This window comes from Pieris napi, chromosome 7 (genome assembly GCF_905475465.1).
Source record: "Pieris napi chromosome 7, ilPieNapi1.2, whole genome shotgun sequence".
Taxonomy (NCBI): Eukaryota; Metazoa; Arthropoda; class Insecta; order Lepidoptera; family Pieridae; genus Pieris; species Pieris napi.
In genome coordinates this window covers 10,675,846-10,695,581 of record NC_062240.1, presented here as the reverse complement: position 1 = coordinate 10,695,581, position 19,736 = coordinate 10,675,846, and the positions used below count along the sequence as shown (strand labels likewise).

Sequence of the window (19,736 nt, the reverse complement as noted above, 5' to 3'; positions counted from 1 at the left end):
AATGAGGTCGGCTAGGGCCGTATCAAACGTGGTATCATCTATCAACCTTGGCTAATAATTACAAAAGAAATAGGACATACCGCCCAGCCCTAGCGCTACATACTTAGATTAAGGAAGGATATCGACTCAGAGTCGGTAATACCTAAGGGAATACTAAATAAGGTCACTATTCAACTAGGTGTTAAAATTCGAAGCTAAGTACAGCACTAGACATTTGCATCCATGAAGAACCAAGTCTTATTACAGAGAATTTATCAAAACATTGTTATCTCTTTCTATTACACTATACCCAGCGTTTAACAGAAAGAGAGAGGGAGCACACGAGTGAGTTTTTGGTAATTGTTAATGTATTAGTAAATAAATAAATAAATCGTTTATTTGCAAAGAAATTGATATATGTAGATTGATTGATTAATACAAATCCGCAATCAGCTATATAAAAATAGACATGCGAATGTCATATTAATTATCATAATGTCATAATAATAAGAACAGCTTAGTTATTTATAATTGCTCTAAAATCGAAATACTCACTAATTAGAGACACACATTTAGTTCTAAGAATAATCAAATAAAATATATAACCTAACCTAACCGAAATATATATTTCATCATTAATTATTATATATAATAACTAGTAAGAACACGAAGTAAGAATTAGTCATTTGAAATTCTCTACTGTAAATTGTGTGACACATAATGTGTGGTCCTAAGATTAGTTTACCCGTATATTAATAATAATTACATTAATCAATAATCCAATTGATTAGAGCAGGTTAGCGCCATGACCGCAGTCCATTTACTCCCATCAGTCATCGCTAGACATGATTCATACCTATTATGCTCTTGTATATCTTGGATAATAATGTGTCATACATATCTCCCGTGATTCCCTATTATTAAAGGGGATAGCACCGTTTCCAATACGCCTGTGAAGTTTTTTTGTTCTAATACAGTAACAGCGTACGACGGTGGCGTGATATATTTTACTTTTTATGTTTTTAATATGATATCTTTATCTCATGTAAGTGACGTGTATGTTTTTAATGAGAATAAACTTCTTTAAACCTAAACATTTCATACAATCCCCTATCCGTAGTATAAATCTCTTAATTAACTTAAGGCAATTTCTATATGAAACCAGCTGCCCACTGAAGTATTTCCGAGCCAATTCGACTTAGGAGTCTTCAAGAAAGTCTTTTAGTCTTTTTAAAAGGCCGACAGCGCGCCTGCCTATTTTTGGCAGTGCGAGTGTCCATGGGCGGCAACATTTAACATCAGATGAGCTTCAAAAACAAAAAAGGACTTATTGAAAACACCTAATGTCGAAATTTAGCGTAACAGCTGTTGTATCATCACTAAAAAAAACTCGTTCAATGTAGTAGAGATGCTGATCATCTGCCTATGCGTCTCTTAAAACATATTTTCTCAACTTTCTAGATGTTCTAAGTATTTCAGCTGGAATAACACCATTCCAAACGCCTGTAACTATTAAGGGTATGTTTCACAATGTACGGATAAGTTCTACATAAGTTCCAAATACACTATTTATTACTTATTGGTAGGATAAACACTATTGTTGCGTTTCACGACTGTCAGATAACGCTATTCGTCATGCCATCTAAGTTATGAGTCCGATGAAGTGGCAAATAGCACAATTTATCTTCCAAATAATTTATGTGTTGCATAGCTATTTGGTACTTTATCCATACATTGTGAAACAGACCCTAAGTGAAGTCAGTGTCCCATAGACCTTCCGCTTAGAAATTTTGTCTATGATATCAAATTTGTTTGATTTAAAAATTTTCTAATAAATGCCATTAAACTTACTAAGGTATTAAAACTAATAATACATTTAAATCATATATTTAATAATAAAATGAAAATTACAAAAGAAAGCACGCTCTTATCAGCATATCGAAGAACGATTTTTCATTTTCAATTTCAGCGTTAATAGTTTCAATTGGCGTATCGTTTTTATTAACTTGTAAGACTGGGCGTTATCGCACACATAAAGCTAATAAAAAAGTATCTAGAACAGGTTATCACGTATTACAATAATTTACTTACAATTTTAAACGCTTTCACCACAATTGTGGCGATTGTTTGTACGGACACCATTATCACTTAAAGCACTTTTGTTTCAAAAACACAAATATTTTACCGACTATTGTCTAGTTTCGTTAGCTGGTGAGTCGTCACTGTGTGATTTGGTTTATCAGTAACTGTTATCAGTGTTATCTTATCTACTTCTGCGAATTAGTAGGGCAGGTTGACTTGTCTTGTGTTTCATACATACTCAATCATGTTTTGTTCATTCTTTAACAATTATAAAGGATGAATGTAACGCAACGTGGCTTAGTTATGGGTTCTTTTACTTGGGAATCAGGAATGTTCGGCTTTGGTACTGGAACGTAATAGACATAGGCTAGGTAAAGGCCGATTTACATTATCTTAGTGTTTAGGAGAGTGCTTTAGTACAACTTGAAAGGCAAGTTCTTTAGCGTAGCGTTTACTAAAGCAAGTAGCGTTTACATGTTTCAACTAAAGTACTATCCTAAAGCACTCTCCTAAACACTAAGATACTGTAAATCGGCCTTTAGACATTTGTCTGCGCCATAGCTCCTGTAATAACCCAAGAGCTGTGGAAGGTATTGTTACTTATCAAAGAGACTTAATATACTGGTATTTTCTTTAGTTTATCGACCTTAGCTTATTTTTTATAACAGGACACCTATCTATAAAGATATACATTCTTTTACATTCCTTATTCTATTAAAAATATACTAATACGAGTGGAGCTCACTGTACGCCTACTTTTCATCTTATGTTAATTTTCGTGATGTCAATAAAGTGTTTAAAGTTCATATTTTTATATTGCCTAAAATTATTTTGGGGTTTAATTAGGGATGCATCCGATACCGATTCCGATATGTCGGCGATACTTTGGGTTTGCCGACATATCGGTATCGGCGGTATTTTTATAAGAGTATCGGTATCGGTATCGTGTCGGCATAAAGGCGTATCGATGCATCCCTAGTTTTAATATTACGTATACCTTGATCGAATTCTAAGTAAAATCACATAGATTATATGTTATAATAATTAACTTTATTTCGATTTCAGGAGCTTGGGCTAGACATTTCCGATGAACAGATATCGGAGCTGGAATCTGCTATCCACGACATTGACTTTGTGTCAGCTGCTGAACATGAGCGCCGGGTACGTCATGACGTGATGGCCCATGTGCACACCTTGGCGGAACGTTGTCCCCGCGCTGCACCCATCATACACCTGGGCGCAACCTCTTGCTACGTTGGCGACAACACCGACCTCATCGTGCTCAAACACGGCCTGGATCTCTTGCTGCCACGTCTTGCTGCTATTATCAGTCGGCTGTCGAAGTTTGCCGATGACTATAAGTATGTTGTTTTATTTAGTTTTTTACCCACCAAGACCAATAGGGCAGTCATCGCACCCCACGGACACCCATTTTAGTGGATGCGTTGCTGGCGTTTGAAAAAAAAAATCATTGGCGCTACAACCTCTTTAGGTCTTGGCCTCAGATTTCTGAATCTGTTTCATGGTAATTTTTAAATCTAATAGGTGTTCAGCCTGTGCCTGATACACGCTGTCTGTTTCGTCACGATGTTTTCCTTCACCGTTCGAGCAAATGTTAAATGCGCACATAGAAAGAAAGTCCATTGGTGCACAGCCGGGGATCGAACCTACGACCTCAGGTATGAGAGTCGCACGCTGAAGCCACTAGACCAACTCTGCTCGCTGGCTTTTGAGGGAGTCTTTAAACAATTGGAGGTCGTATCTCCCAGTAAAGACCCCCACCGGGAGTCGATTCCACAGTTCGCTAGTTCGCAAAAGAAAAGGACCGTGAAAGAATTTGCTGATGAAATTTTGAATTAATACGGCACGTACGGTGTTAAAACGAGGTAGGAGGGATCAAAAATGTCTTAAATTTAAGACACACTTTAAAAGTTCGGCTATAGATAATATATAAACACGCAATCACACGTTCATCGTTTCTAGAGTGTTTTGCAGAAGTTGTGGTCAACGATTGACGATCTACTGAACGACTGTTTTATTACATTACATAGGATTTCATGATGGATTAATAATGAATGTCGATATAGCATTCTCTCATTCGAATTTTTCGCGAATACAAAAAAACGCTACTTATTCAGAGCTTGATATATTCTGTAGTGGGCTGATCAATTTAAATAAGCATTATTAAGTATCCTATCGGGTACCTAATCCACATTGTCAAGCGAAAGTATTAGGCAAATAATAATAATAATAATGTGTAGCTAGAAGTGTAATATTTATGTTCACCGTAATTGTCATGTATTTTAGAATAGATATATTGTAACATATACATGACGTGGTGTAATAAAACTACAAAAGTCTAAAGCACTGGGAATCTACTTAATTAGAATTTAATTAATTTTCTGTTTAAATTGATTCTTAAATTTTATTTTATACTTATATACTTTCAGATCGATACCAATGCTCGGCTTCACTCATCTCCAACCAGCACAGCTGACTACGGTTGGAAAACGGGCATCGCTCTGGCTAAGTGACCTGCTGATGGATGAACGAGCTCTGTCTCGCGCTAGGGATGACCTACGCTTTAGAGGTGTCAAGGGAACAACCGGTACCCAAGCATCATTTATGCAACTTTTTAAGGGAGACAGTGCAAAAGTACGTGCACTAGATGAAAGAGTTGCTGAGCTCGCTGGGTTTGAGAAACGGTACCTCGTAACCGGCCAAACTTATTCTCGGAAAGTGGACCTTGAAGTTATCTCCGCATTATCGGGGCTTGGAGCTACTGTGCACAAAATGTGTTCGGACATTCGTATTCTTGCGTCGCGAAAGGAGTTAGAGGAACCGTTTGAGGCCTCGCAAATTGGATCAAGTGCAATGCCCTACAAACGTAACCCCATGAGATCTGAGCGTTGCTGTGCATTAGCTCGTCATTTAATTACCTTACACGCTAACGCCGCTAATACACACGCAGTTCAATGGCTAGAACGCACTTTAGACGACTCCGCGAACCGACGCATTACTCTCGCTGAAGGATTCTTAACTGCTGATGCAACTCTTCTAACATTGCTGAACATAACTCAAGGCTTGGTTGTGTACCCCAAAGTTATCGCTCGTCATATTGACCAAGAACTACCATTTATGGCAACGGAGAATATTATTATGGCCATGGTTCAGGCTGGTGGTGACCGCCAAGTATGTCATGAAAAAATCAGAGTTCTTTCGCATCAAGCTGGTGCTGTTGTTAAACAAGAAGGAAAGGATAATGACTTGATTGAACGAGTTAAGAAAGATAGCTACTTTAAGCCTATTATACAACAGCTGGATAAAATTTTAGACGCATCGACATTTATCGGCCGAGCTCCTGAGCAAGTGACAGAATTTATTGAGGAAGAAGTAAAGCCTGTTTTGGCTAAATATAAAGGATCTCTGGCCGAGGTTGAAAAGCCAGTCACATTGAATATTTAATACTCTAATATATAATAAACTCATACTCATAATATTGAATAAAATGATTTATTTACATTACAGCGCGTTTATTAACATAAGACTCTTAATATTAAAATACATCTAAATGAACTAGTACAATGGTAACTAGGTTTGAAAATTTGAAAGTAATGAAATCGCAAGCTTAAAAAGAGCATGATTAATAAATAAATATGAATTAACATTATAACAAACAAATAAATAAGTCTATATAAATGTGAAAGAGAGACTTGTTTCGACTTAACATATTAAATAAAATTCGCCTTTACATCATAGGATTGTTCTTCGACTCTTGATCAAATCATATCACATCTGCATGGCACGTTAATATTTCTAGAATCGGATATCGTGTTTAATTACAAAGTGTTCGTCAGTAATGTGTCACCCTGGCACGCTGGTCCTTGGCTCGGCCAGTTGCAGGCACCAATGTTGGGATCGAAGCTTAGTTGAACAGGGCAATTGAAAACATGCAATGTAAATCTTTGCTTAGTACAATCCCATCTGCATGCATAAAACTTATTACATTGCTTTGGATGTCTGAAGAGACCTGCTCTTTGGCAATCTATCGAGCCTTGTAAAGTTTCATCTCGGCCTCTCCAACCACCTGGTCCATAACGGTCAAATGATTGGGAGTCTACTTTAACAGTATCTAAGGATTCTTGTGGTGATACTTCTTGGTTCAATATAACCGATTTGTATGTTGGTGCGACTGTGACAGCTTTCACTCTAGGTCTTATACGAATCACGTTTTCCGTTGTTGAAGTGACTGGTTTCCTTGATACATAATTTTCAGATTGTCCTCTTTCGGCAGGTGTAATAATTATATCATCATTGCTAGCTTCCTGATAGTCTTGATAATATGAATCATCTGGGACTATGATTGGATTATATGTGGAAGTAACGGTTGGCGCTCCAGTGGTTACGGTATTAATGGATGGCTTTGTAACGCGTCTCGATTTCTCTTGCCAAACTTCTTCATCAATATCACCTCGGTCTGAGATATCTTCACTGCTATAATCATCGATAATTTGCGTCTGTGCTGTTGGTCTTCTACCTTTAAGAACTAAAACAGGTGATTGGCAACTGCAAACAGCGCCTAACTTTCTCACGAGGAGAGGATTAAAATCATTGATTTTTGTGACAACTGCCACTTTAGGCCTATATCTGCGTATAGGCACTTGAGTAGACGTCACTTCTACAAGCTCCTGTCTAACAGGTGTATAAGTTGATGTTACAGGATAAGTTGAAACTGTGCTTGATGGGACTCCTGATGTACTGTACGTCACTCGACCAGTGTCACTTCCAAAACCCAACACATTAGATTTAGCTGTTTTAACGACAATATTCTGTTTTCTTGTATAAAATGGAGTAGACGACACAGTTTCCGTGGTCTTAACATTTTGATAAGGGTTATACTTAATTTCAAACTCATCGGATGGTGGGAGGTATTCTGGAGCTTCATACGTTGTACTTTCTACATATAATGGTGCCTGGGTACTAGATTGTTCTGCAGGTCTGAAATATTTTGGTCGTGATCGACGTGGTGCCGAAGTTACTTCAACTATATCCGGTTTTGAGGTAGAAGAAGCTGCCGTATTTACATAGTACGTCTCAGACGTGGGGTATGAAGGTGTATAAGTAGAAATCAATCCGGCATCGGGACCAACTGTGCCAAATCCTAATACGTTTGATTTTGCGGTTTCAACAACTACGTTTTGTTTTCGTTGCAATGGTGCAGCTGTTGATATCACGAACTTTTCGGTAGATATAGAATTATCTTCTTGCGTATTATATCTATTTCTAGCACTGGCCCCTGCACCAGCATCGTATCCGAAAGTGTCATAAGTAACAACACGGGATGCGGATTTCTGAGTAGGAGGTAAATATGATGGTGGAACGTACTCCGGTGCTTTGTAAACCGATTCAGTAATAGGTGGCAAGTAGTCACGTGTTGAAGTAGTTGAATAGATTCTAGGTCTGTACGTCGAGGTAATCACAGGCGTAGTCGGTGAACCCGCCGGAGGTAAATATTCTTCTGCAGTGTTTGCTACTTGTATTTCAGGAGAATCATATCTTGTCTGTGTGGACTGTGAATAAGATGCAGGAGCAGAAGGAAACTCGACCGTTACTTTACTGGGTTGTTCGTATGTAGATTGATGGATAGACTCAATATTGTATTTATCTAATCTTGATTTATAGCGAGATCCTACTCGAACAGGTGTTGCAACTGTAGAAACTGTGTAATAGTCTCGGGACCTCGATGGGACATACTCTGAATTATATGTAACCTGTTGTTTAGGATTATTATATTCAGAATAATGGTCTTCATAGATAAGAGTTGATGGTGTAGTTGACACAAATATTGCATCCTTTCCAGTTTGATCTGTTTTACCATATGTTTGAGATTGGTGGAATGTTTGATGTGATACAACGCTTGCGTCTGAGTAAGCTGGAACTCTTGGTACTTCTACATTTCTTTGAATTTCGGGTTGATCATATGTGTAGGTTTGGAAGTTTTGTGTTCCCAAAGTTTGATGGTTGTAGGTTGGTTGTCTTATTTCTTCATTTACATATTGTGTATAACCAGTGGGGCTAACATCGGTAGCAATTGTTTTTTGGGTGTATTTCAATATTGGGTTTTCGTACACTGATACAGCAGGGTTCTGGTAGGTCAGTTGAACACGAGGTAAAGGCGACTCTACTCTTTGTTTTTCTACTCTATGAAATGTTTGTTGACTAAAGGAATGTGGACTTTCAGTTGACAAAACTACTGGAGCTAATGTTGACACTGTCCCTGATTCTTTTAAAGTTATTGAAGGTTTAGAGTAGTCGTAACCAGTTTGGTAATTGGCTTGTGAATTTTCATTGAGTACTTGCTTATCATAAGTAGAACTCGTCTGGCTATAAGTTAGTGGACGCTCTGTTATTTCAATAGGTGTCGTTGATGAAGATTCCTGAACGGTAACTAAAGGTCGTGAATAACCTGTTTCATAGTTTACTTTATATAAAGACGGCTGAACAGTGGGCGTCGTTGGCACAAAGGATTGATCTTTATAGATGGCATCGTTGTTTGTTCTGCCAGTATAAACAGTTTGTTGACTGTAAACTTGAGGTTGTTCTGTAGACACAAAAATCGCAGGTGTCGGTGTTGATAGTACTTCTTTTAAGCCTATTGATGGACGAGAATAATCATATCCAGTCTCTTGGTAATTATTTCCTTGTGTATTTTGTTTACTATAATCTTGTGACTGATATGTAGATACAGCTGGTTGTGCCAATGTAATGGGTGCGTCGGTGGGTTTGTATCGGTATCCAGAACCTCTATGAATCGTTTGTTGATTATAAGTCTGAGGTACGTAGGTATCTTGATAAGAAGCTGGGGTGACATTAACAGTATATTTTAAAAATGGATTTTCAAATACAGATTTAGCTGTTGTTACTATTGGTCGCACGGTTGTGGATGCAACATATGCTTGCGATGCTTGTGTATTATATTTGTTACCGGTAATTGGTATGGAATATTGTTCAAATCTTTGCGTATCATATTGTTGGCTGTAATCGAGAGGTTGAGAATCAACGCGGCTTTCGTATCCAATCTCTTCTTGTGGATAACTATTGATTTTGTTGACATTAACTGTATGTACAGTTTGTTTCCCAAAATGATTGGTCTCCACCAAAGGTACTACTGGTATTGGTTGCGGTGTAGATGTCTCATAAGAAACGGTATTAGTGTATTTCCCACCACTTTCCACAGCTGGAATGTAAACATTTCCTCCGTCTAAGTTGTGCACAGTTTGATGGCTGTATGACTGAGCTATAGATGGTACATATGCAGCCGGTGCTCCTGTTGTATATGCAACTACTTTCTTAATAGGTGGTCTAGTGACAGGGAAAGCTGTAGGATAAGTATTTTCGAAACCTTGTTGGGTGTGTGAAAAACTTTGTGGATTTAATTTAGTTACTGTGACAGGAACGGGTGTATTAGAATAGGAAATTCCTTCCTCAAATTTAAGTCTAGAATAATCGTTACCTGTTGAAGCGAACTTCGTAGTACCTGTATTAACTGTGGAGTACCCTGTATTATGGCTTTGATTATGATCAGTTACTGTGACCACAGTAGGTTGCACGTATGTAACAGCTGGTTGTGTGTAACCGAATAACTGTTTAACACTCGTCCTCGGAGGTTGTGGTACATATGTTGTTTTGTACGTGACTGATGGTAGAGATGTGGACACTGCAAAGGGAGTAGCTATGGTAGGTATACCAGATAAAGTTGGGGTAGTGACATAGGTGTAACCATCACGATTTTGACTATTGGTTCCAACATGTGTTATTGAAACAGCGGGCTTTGATATTTGTTCCGTATCATGAACAACTCCCTGAGTGTATTGATAACCGCGGTTAGATCCATCCACTAATGTAGTCTTTCCGACCAAATCAACATTGATAGCTCCAGCCGTTAGGGTATGAGGTGCGCCGTGGTAAATTTTGCTATCAGTTAGATAACTACCTACACCACCTACACCACCTTTTCCATAACTTCCATAGAAAGTACTTAATGATTGACCTGTTTCAGCCCCAGTATATTCATTGCCCTGAATATTATACAGACCTTCGTTGAATGGAACCGTTGGTTTCGGATAGTCGTAACCGGTAGATTTTGACACGTCTTGATTATAGGGCCCCGTATCGTAGGAACCACGATATGGTCCAGAATCATAGCTTCCCGTGTCATGTGTACCACTGTAGCTTCCCGTGTCATGTGTACCACTGTAGCTACCCGTGTCATGTGTACCACTGTAGCTTCCCGTGTCATGTGTACCACTGTAGCTTCCCGTGTCATGTGTACCACTGTAAGTTCCTCTATCAAAGTCGTAAGTGTCTTTAGTATTGAAATCGATATGTTTATATTGTAATGCAGGTATATCTATGTGTTTGTAAGGATGCGCTCGATCGCCAATTGGATTGTGCATATAAGCGCCACGATTGTCCTTCCTATAAGCTCCAGACCTATGTTTTGGTGCGACTTGACTGTTTGAGTAAGAAGTAGGGTAAGCGTAGTTTTGTTTATATTTTTCATTCTGACCAGCTTGAATTCGGGCATTGGTCGTTTGGAAATTGTTTCCGGTCGCTTTGTTTGTTGGAAGTCGGTAGTCATCTAAAATAATAGAGCCACTTGTGTACTTATCTTCGTCGTTATAATTAGTTGCTTGAACAAGGCCTTTGTTTATAGAGTCGGCGGCGACTACTTTGTAGGAGAGACCGCTAGGTTCTCCCTGACTACCCAAGTTGGTGTAATCCACCTGATAATTACTAAAGTTATCCAGTTCCTGTGCAGATATGAAATTATCGTCAAGAGCATCTTGGTTGTTGAGGAATCCTGTTTGTATTCCAACGAGATTATCGACCGTGGCACCAGCTTCGAGACCGTGATGTGCTGCGATATTCACTGACTCCGCTGTTCTACCTTGGAATCCGGTTGCACCTGAAAATGATTGTTTATTTTCTTTACATCTTACTTATAATTCAATTTGGCCTCCTGCCCGTTTGCTCCCTGTACTATATAAAAAAGTCCACTAAGTAAAATGGAAAAACCTACCTGTAAGTGTAGCAGCGGAGAAACCGAAAACTTCCGCCTCGTATCGAGCGATGTTTCCACAAGCAGGTACAAGCCAGGGCCAGTCACAACGCATACGCGCAGGATCAAATCCAAGACCAAATGGACAGCGGAACTCGTATGCTGTTAGCGGTGACTTTCCGTGATCCAGACAGGCAAAGAACCATCTACAATTCTCGGGATCAACGTAGAAACCTGAAAATAATTTTTATCATGAGGCTTCATATTGTATGGCGGATTCGATTGGCGTTAATGTAACAGCAATTTGGCCATATTTAAAGGATATTCTGAGCACCAGAGACTGACCAACATTCCTATAAAGAAAACTATTTCCGGCTTATTAATTTAGAATTTCATACTTAATTACTCCACCTAAGCCTGATTTAGGTACAGACTATTAAAAATCGACCTCGTCAAGACGATATTATATTCCTAAATAAATAATTCCCAAAAGAATCTAGTGAGACCGTTTCACCTAGCTTTTAGCTGCTGTCTGAAAGTTTGATATGTTTACCTTCCTGTGCGGGACACTGGAATCGCTCAGATGGCACGGGAGCGATCTCAGCAGAGCCGGGGCAGGCAGCGGCATTAGGGAGTGACCCTGGCCATACACACACTTCATATCGTGCATCGAACGCTAGACCAGCTGGACAATCAAACTCGAATACCTACAGACATAATTTTATTAAAATATATTTAAAATATCTCCCGAATAAAATGGCCGATATTCTGGAATCTGGAAACATAAAAGTTTAATATAGTCTTGAAAAGCCGGCAAGGCACTTGCGAGCCTGATGGTAATGTGAGTGTCCATGGGCGGCGGTATCACTTACATCAGGTGAGCCTCCTGTCCGTTCACACCTATTACATAATAAAAATTGACCACATCACAAAGTGGTCATTATACCTACGATCGAAATACTTGCGGTCTAATGAAAATATATATGATAGATTTATTTATAATCTGTTAAATACTAACTGTGTAGTCTGGAGAGTACTGGTCGAATTTCACACAACGATAGAATCGTGCGCAGGAACGTGGGTGAACGAAGTAACCCTGGCGGGAGCACGAGAACTCTGTACGCGTGTCCTGTGAAGTAACAAACGCATTTAGTTCACAAAAAAAGGTATTTATTTAAAGTAAACGCTAAAATGTAATTTATTAAGTAATAAGAGTAATCAGAATAGAATCGTAGTAAACTTAGATGTCTTTCGGTCTTATTATAAAACGTAGACGAAAGCTAGTAGCGTATTTGTGGCCATGGATACTTTTTTAATATAGAAAAAGTGCTTATGGTAAAAAGAATTGTTCTAGGTTTGCCCACGTCTTAGTAGTAATAATTCCAATTCTCTCGTGTGAATACGAGGATTATAGGGGTAACATTGAAAGTGAACCTCCATATGTCAAATTGGATTATGATATACAGAAGTCATACTTTACTGACAGACCCTGAATCTTAACCTAAGAGACTACATAAGTGTCAATGTCCCATTGGACAATAACATTTTTTTAATTGGTCTTAATAATAATAATAAAAGCCCTTTATTCACTGACCTTTAAACTTACATGCTACTCTTATTTAACAGTAGTATCTTAAATCTAATTTACATAGCGAAAATAATAATTTATTAGCAACCACTTTGGACAGGTTGTCTGTCGACATAGGCCTACCCCAATTGTTTCTACGTCTCTATCCTTGGCAGTCCTTCTCCATCCTCTTTGTAGATCGTCCTCCCATCTTTTAATTTGACCACAATTCTATGATCTTAGCGTTAAAGTCTAACATGATAATTATGTTCTTCTTTTGCATTAATTCTGTCATGTCTTTATAAAATGTCTTTCGTTAATTTTTTATCTTGTTCTGTGGGTGCATGTACTTGAATAATGGACCATGGTTGTTTAGATTCTGTTAATTGAATATTGAGTACGGCGATTCTATCTGATATTCCTTGGAAGTTAATTATTTTATCTTTTAAATATTTTCTTAATTGATCTTAGTTCTAAATAAATTACCATACGAATAGAGAAAATATATTTACCTCTCTGATGCTGTGTATTACACCGTCAGCGTCAACGACTTGGGTAATACGGTAGGGAGACACTTGAAGAGCTTCTAAACCTCGCGCACCGCCCACAGACAAAATTTCGTTTTCTAGAGATCTAGGATTTAAGGTATATTTTATTATAGATTAAACACAAAACAAAATATGGTTTTAAAAATTTGGAAGCATCTACTCATCTTCTGTCTAGAGCTACTGCCGGTCTTCTAGCTCTAGAACATGGTGACGTTTTAGTCGACTCACATACTGTCTAATGGTGAGTTGGCGAGCAAGTTTATTCGGGTGACAGCTTAACCGCTCTTTGTATTTAGCTGCCAGTCTCCGGATTTCCTCTTTGATTGTTCTCATAACAGTTTACTTAATTACCATTAAGGGCCGGTTTTTTGATCCGTAGTTAACTCAACTATTGGTTAAAAATCCTTACTATTAGTTAAATATCAGCATAAATGAAATTTGATTATTTGTTGATACGTTAACTATTAGTAACTTTTGCTTTTAACGAACAGCCCAGAGGCGGTATCACTAACCATCGAGTGAGCGTCCAGCCCGTTTGCCCTGTGTTCTATAAAAAAAATGCTCACCTTAAAACTGCAGCTCTAGGTGCACGACTCTGTTGGTTAAGAACCTTCTGCAGGATGCTCCTGAGGGAGGATCCGCAAGGTGTGTCCACGTCCCTATCTGCTTGGTACAATGCCAATCCCGCCAGACCTCTAACACGTGCGTATTTGCCCTTAACATCCACAGACGAAGAGTCTTCAAAGGATATCCATGTTTCATTCCTATAAATTTGAAGCCACATAAATATAATAGGAAACTTTACAAAATAATAAGGAATAGATCTAGTACAAATTGGCAGAAAGAGGGATTTTTTTTCGTATTGAGTTTCTCGATTTTTTTATGTGTTAAAACCATTACAGTGAGTGTGTTATAATACTCCATAGTGTTAAAGTTATACCATAAATAAACATTTGACGTTTCTCTGATCAACCACTAACTTTGACAATAGTAGAATGACACGTAAGCGTTTACGCGGGAAACCTTTCAAAAAAGCCGTCAAATAAAACAAAATTTAAAGAGGTAATTAATCAAATTACGACGCAATAAATAAAAGTGTAACGACAATATTTTTAAGTCACTTCGAAAATTCCCTTTGATGAGTTGGTATACTTCTTATAAACTAATTCTAACCTTGAAACTTTCTTTTAACTAGTGTTCAACAAAGAATTGGGTGATTTTGATTTCAGTTTCATATAAAATGCCCGCTTTATAATATCTTAACCAAAAAAGGCTCACTTGAGAAATACGAATTATAATTATATTTTTATAAAGCAATTAATACCGCCTGCTACTTTTATAATGCAAAATTCTTCTACGTAATTTGCAGTACGTAGGTTCTAATTTCTCATCTCGCTACTTTGTTCCATAGACGCCACAAAGTAATAAGCAATAATTGCTTACGTCAAAATTATAGGTGTAAGTGTATCTTTTAATAATTAAATTAAATACATATAATTGGTTGGCAAGATTTTTGATTGTTCACAATTAACGAAAATATATAACATTATACATGTATGAGAAATTGTACCGAAAACTGTAAAAATGTATGTAGTTTTTTTAGTTATCAAGTTCACACAAAGTTGTGGTGCGCAATTAAAATCATATATATGTCGGACTAATAGCGATGCCTAGATCTACAAATTGGCTACTTGATAGTATTCGCAAATATATATATATAGAAATTAGACCACAGGTATTAAAGGTTTTGAACTAATTTGATGTTAAAGTCTGTGACATATAGACAATGATAAATTGAAGATATTCACTACTCGTACATACATATTAAATACTCGTTTCTTTATGTCTAAACATTCCTTTGGGCATATTACTTTATAAGCACTCTCAAGAGATAAACAGTATTTAGGCTTTTGAGTTCAATGTCGAAGCATCTTTATCGTAATTATGCAAGACCTTTTAGGTGTGTGGAAACTGGTCTTTTAGTTCACAGAACTCGCATTCTACTACATTTTCTTAAGTTTTCCTTTAAACTTGCTAAATACAGTTATGTAAATGGTATGAGGAAAACATATAAATAAGTTAAAAATAAGTTCGACAAATCGTTAGATTGCGTTCACCTAAATATGTCTTATTAGTTTGAATATATTATATTTTGGCGGTCTTAGCCCTAATGCGATGCAAAAAGTTTGTAAACCGGTATTAGTTGGTGCAGATATTTCTTTAATAAAATTGAGATTACGGAAATTACGTTTTTTAATTATTGCTCCAATAAGTTAATGAAATCATATCTAGGTGTGAATAATGTCTAATTTTGCCAGATCTTCACCGTGTAATAAAAAAAACACTTTTATCGGATAAAAAAGCACTTTATGCTCGGTCCAGACCATGCAATACAATATTAATTTAATTTTTTAATCTATTGCAAAGTATTGTAGTAATTGTTGTTAACAGATCGTGTCGAGTATACAATAAAACTGTGATGAAAAATGTCTCGGTGGGAATTTTCAGCTAGAGACCTTTCGCCGAGTTATTTTAGAAACATTGCTGGGTTAATTATTTGCTATTATTATTACTTTCTTTATTCCTACATAATTATGTATTTACAGTGTATATTCGCGGATGCTAGGCGGACCAATGCGACTTCTTCAATACAAAGAGTCCCCTCGTGACTTGTGTGAAAATATTGAGGGCTACTCCATTGTGAGGAAGTTGCATGGATCTGGTTGGTGCTGCGCCTTCTTAAATTCTCATGTTACACATGTATATCGTTTTTATAACAAATTTTCATAAGTATCTAATTCCTCCTTGTAGTGAGTGAGTGATGTACATGTTACAAGGAAGACAATCAGATAGAAAAAAAAATAATAATAATATCATTCCACAAAAATATAATTAATTTTAATGGCCAGCAACGCACTTGCGAGCCTTCTGGCAACGTGAGTGTCAGTGGGCTGCGGTATCACTTAACATCAGATGTGCCCGTTTGCCTACTATTAAATAAAAAAAAATCAGCATGGCTATTGGCTACTATTTGACGTTTCTCTCGTCTACCACGATAGTAGGTATGAAAAAAATATAACGCATTTAATTTGACAACCCACTCGCTTTATTGTAAAGACTATATGTTTTTAAAGTACGCACTTGAAAGCATAAGGTGCGGATAAATCCTGGTCGCGTTCCAGGGTCCAGCGACCACGCTGAAGTTGCCGACATAACTGCGCCTGGTCGATCTCCTTTGGTTCTTCATCTACGGCTGGGCTTCCAGGTGTACTTAGAGTCTGGTTCTGCAGAGTAAACTGCTGTGCGGTCGCAGGCAGACTCACTACTAGTTTTGATGCTGGCACGCCCAGGCCGATCACAAGATCGACAACTGAATCCTGAATAATAAAGAAAAGATAAAATAAATAATAAAAAAAAGATAATAAACACTGATACAATCTTATTCAGAAACTAGATTTACGTGTGTTTACGACTACATTGCTAAAAACATTCTAAAAGGCGTTATTAAGTCTTCTATTAAATTACACATTAATATATGTATTATCAAAATAAACAAAGACTTTCATTTATTTTATCAATTGCTCCATATATTTTGATCAAAAAGCTATCAGTCATATAGACTTCTGTTTTATTTTACTTTTAGAACATTTTTAAAAAATAATTACAGTTTTTAAACTAACTTAAGAAAATTTCGCAGACCTGTGTTATCAGACGTAGAATACGCATTCTATATCAATACAGAGCACCAAATACAGTGCTTGATAAATGACCCCGAACTTCTTATTGGGTATACGGTACTTACACCTTTTAATCGCTCATGTAACGTTTATTAATAGACTCTGAGTATGTATTCATTAATAGACTCTGATTGATTTATCCTTCGTTGCAGTTATACAGAAATACAATTAAAAGAGAGGGTAACCGGCGGCCTTATCACTTTCTAGCGATCTCTTCCAGGCCAACCATAGTGAGAAAAAATTGAATTAGATAAGGTGACCGCAAGAAGTGCGAAACTACATACATATATAAAAATGTTATGCTGGTTTGTGTACGCTTCAAAATCTCAAAAAGTTCTGCATCAATTGAGATGAAATTCTAGCATGATATAATCCGCATCAAGGATTGTTTTTATCTATTTTTTTTTCAAAAATATTGCAAAATTAAACCTACATAAAATGTTTTCTTTGTTTTGTTTCTCATTTCTCAACCATTCAATCACAATGTGCCACAGCGAAGCGTGGCAGGGTACAGCAGTAAGATATAAAATTACTCAGACAAAAACTAATGGTACAAAGCAATTAAAACTTATGTAGATATACAGTGAAAGCGACAATAATAAAAAAGACACACGGTTGTCTGTAAAGTCGGTTTGAAAGACGTGACAACGTCATAAAAAAATATTGATGGGATGGTTGCATATAAAAAAAAAATTAAATTGTATTTGTTTGATAGGTATTTTGTATGGATATAGAGAAGGAGGTAAATGGAAATCACTATTGAATTGATCAAGTTACATTTATTTGTACGCATAAATACAATTATGTCAATTTTAAATGGAACGCCTCATAGCGAGGTAACGCCTCAAAGCGAGGTAACACCTCAGAGCGAGGTAACGCCGCATGAGTCATGTTTTTTCGTGCGTGCAGCCAGCTCCATCGAATTATTCTTATAATTCGAGATGCTCTTTTTGACGTGACAACGTCTTCGTTGTCACGTCAAAAAGAGCACATGAATCACGAGTGGAAGGTGTTTTTAACAGGGGGCAAACGGGCAGGAGGCTCACCTGATGTTAATACCCATGGACACTCAATACCAGAGGGCTCACGAGTACATTGTTTTAAGAATTGGTACGCTCTTTTCTGTTTTTTAATGGTGGTGATTGCATTATAAATACTTGAAGATGTCTTTAAGCACGTCTAAAATAGCATTAAGCAGATGCACCTGTTGTGTGGCCTAGTTATCCTAAAACGTAATCCCAAGACCACATAAACGATTATTCAACCTTATTATCTGGGTCATAAGGTTTGAAATGTGGCATGAATTTTTCTTAAATGAAGTTTGCCTTCATGTCAAGCGTATTCTGCGAGCGTAAGTTATGATATACTTTCAAAGACATTTACGCAAAATTAATATTGCATAATATTTATGAATATATTTCTCGTCATATTTCTACAGAAATTATGAAGGTAATGCTACTAATCAAAAATTTATCAATCAACGCACCTAAATAGGTGTTCCATATGATTATAAACGGAAATTACGCTATTTACCTACATAACTCTGTAACCTATCATCCCTGAGGTCGTAGGTTCGATCCCCGGCAGTGCACCAATGGACTTCCTCTCTATGTGCGCATTTAACATTAGCTCGAACGGTGAAGGAAAACATCGTGAGAAAACCGGCTTGCCTTAGTCCCAAAATATCGACGGCCTGTGTCAGGCACAGGAGGCTGATACTTGCCTATTTCATTGAAATCTGAGACCCAGACCTAAAAAGGTCATATCGCCACTGATTTGTTTATTTTATTTTTGTGGACAAAGTTAATTTATTCATCAGAACCAGAACTGCTACTTATTTTCTTGTTATGTCTATTCATAAATGATATTTTTTTCTTTTTGAATTCTTCAGCTGTTTTATAAGAAACAGGATTATAATAAAAAGATGCTTTGCTATAAAATGACCAAATAATAGATAAAATAAAAGTCAAGGAAACATCTAAATATGGTGAAACTTAGAATTCACATTTGCACGGAATTTTAAACTGCAGATCATTAACATAATATCAAATTACAATCTGTTAAAGTGTTTAAATCTTCTTTAAGGATAAATGCGTCATGCCAAAATATAATTAACTTTAAACTGGCAACAATTATTTTAAACATTAAAATTGTTTCAAATTAAAAAAAAAAATGGTGCGTGTAAGAAGTTATACTTCTTTGGCTTTCTTTTTTTTTAAATATCAAATAATTAATAGTAAATATTTAGCGTTAATAATTTAACAATATTTAATATTTAGTATATTATTCAATTATTAATTAATATTAATAATAATTATTATTTTATTATATTATTAATTCACTTTAATAACTAGGTATGTTTCATAACCTTTTAATAAGTAACAATAGGTCTTTATGAAAAAGCATTGCTAAATTTCTTTGAAAAAATAACTAAAACTCCTTATTTGTTTAAAAGGTACTACAAATGTCATTATGGTCATTCTAAATTCTTGGCATACGAACTTCACGCATATTCTATTTCTTTTTACTTGTAGATTGTCTTATTCCTATCTCGCTCGCGCACGCTATAATCACACTCCCAATTTTGTGTCACAGGTGCGCGCACATCGTAACATTTCACTCTCATAAATTTTCCATAACGCGCCTAAAGAAGTATAACTTCAAAAAAAACTTTAAATTAAATAGAATAATTAACGGTCCAGTAAGAGAAGACAGATCAGTGCTTTTCTTCCAAAACAGGAAATATTTTTCGCCGGGAATCG

General features: G+C 36.7%; 3 protein-coding genes across 4 annotated transcripts in view; 1 reads left to right on the top strand and 2 right to left on the bottom strand.

Moving 5' to 3' along the window:
• LOC125050901 overlaps nucleotides 1-2,216 on the bottom strand; it is a 30,574-nt gene extending 28,358 nt beyond the window's left edge. The window contains exon 1 of the mRNA XM_047650971.1: nucleotides 2,071-2,216. Coding sequence (XP_047506927.1) covers nucleotides 2,071-2,121 — 51 coding nt within the window. The 5' untranslated portion in view covers nucleotides 2,122-2,216. The remainder of the gene's footprint in view (nucleotides 1-2,070) is intronic.
• Nucleotides 1-5,586, top strand: part of LOC125050899 (adenylosuccinate lyase) — a 37,589-nt gene extending 32,003 nt beyond the window's left edge. Inside the window, exons 2-3 of the mRNA XM_047650967.1 lie at nucleotides 3,127-3,422; nucleotides 4,512-5,586. Of these exons, the coding sequence (XP_047506923.1) occupies nucleotides 3,127-3,422; nucleotides 4,512-5,526 (1,311 nt within the window). The 3' untranslated portion in view covers nucleotides 5,527-5,586. The remainder of the gene's footprint in view (nucleotides 1-3,126; nucleotides 3,423-4,511) is intronic.
• LOC125050897 overlaps nucleotides 5,556-19,736 on the bottom strand; it is a 31,324-nt gene continuing 17,143 nt past the window's right edge. Inside the window, exons 3-10 of one of the 2 annotated variants that reach the window (XM_047650966.1) lie at nucleotides 16,379-16,614; nucleotides 13,804-14,001; nucleotides 13,202-13,322; nucleotides 12,141-12,251; nucleotides 11,676-11,829; nucleotides 11,144-11,356; nucleotides 10,334-11,029; nucleotides 5,556-10,279 (exon numbers count right to left, since the gene is read on the bottom strand). In XM_047650966.1, coding sequence (XP_047506922.1) covers nucleotides 5,901-10,279; nucleotides 10,334-11,029; nucleotides 11,144-11,356; nucleotides 11,676-11,829; nucleotides 12,141-12,251; nucleotides 13,202-13,322; nucleotides 13,804-14,001; nucleotides 16,379-16,614 — 6,108 coding nt within the window. In that variant the 3' untranslated portion in view covers nucleotides 5,556-5,900. Of the gene's footprint in view, nucleotides 11,030-11,143; nucleotides 11,357-11,675; nucleotides 11,830-12,140; nucleotides 12,252-13,201; nucleotides 13,323-13,803; nucleotides 14,002-16,378; nucleotides 16,615-19,736 lie in introns of both variants that reach the window. The other variant, XM_047650965.1, reaches the window with a different exon arrangement.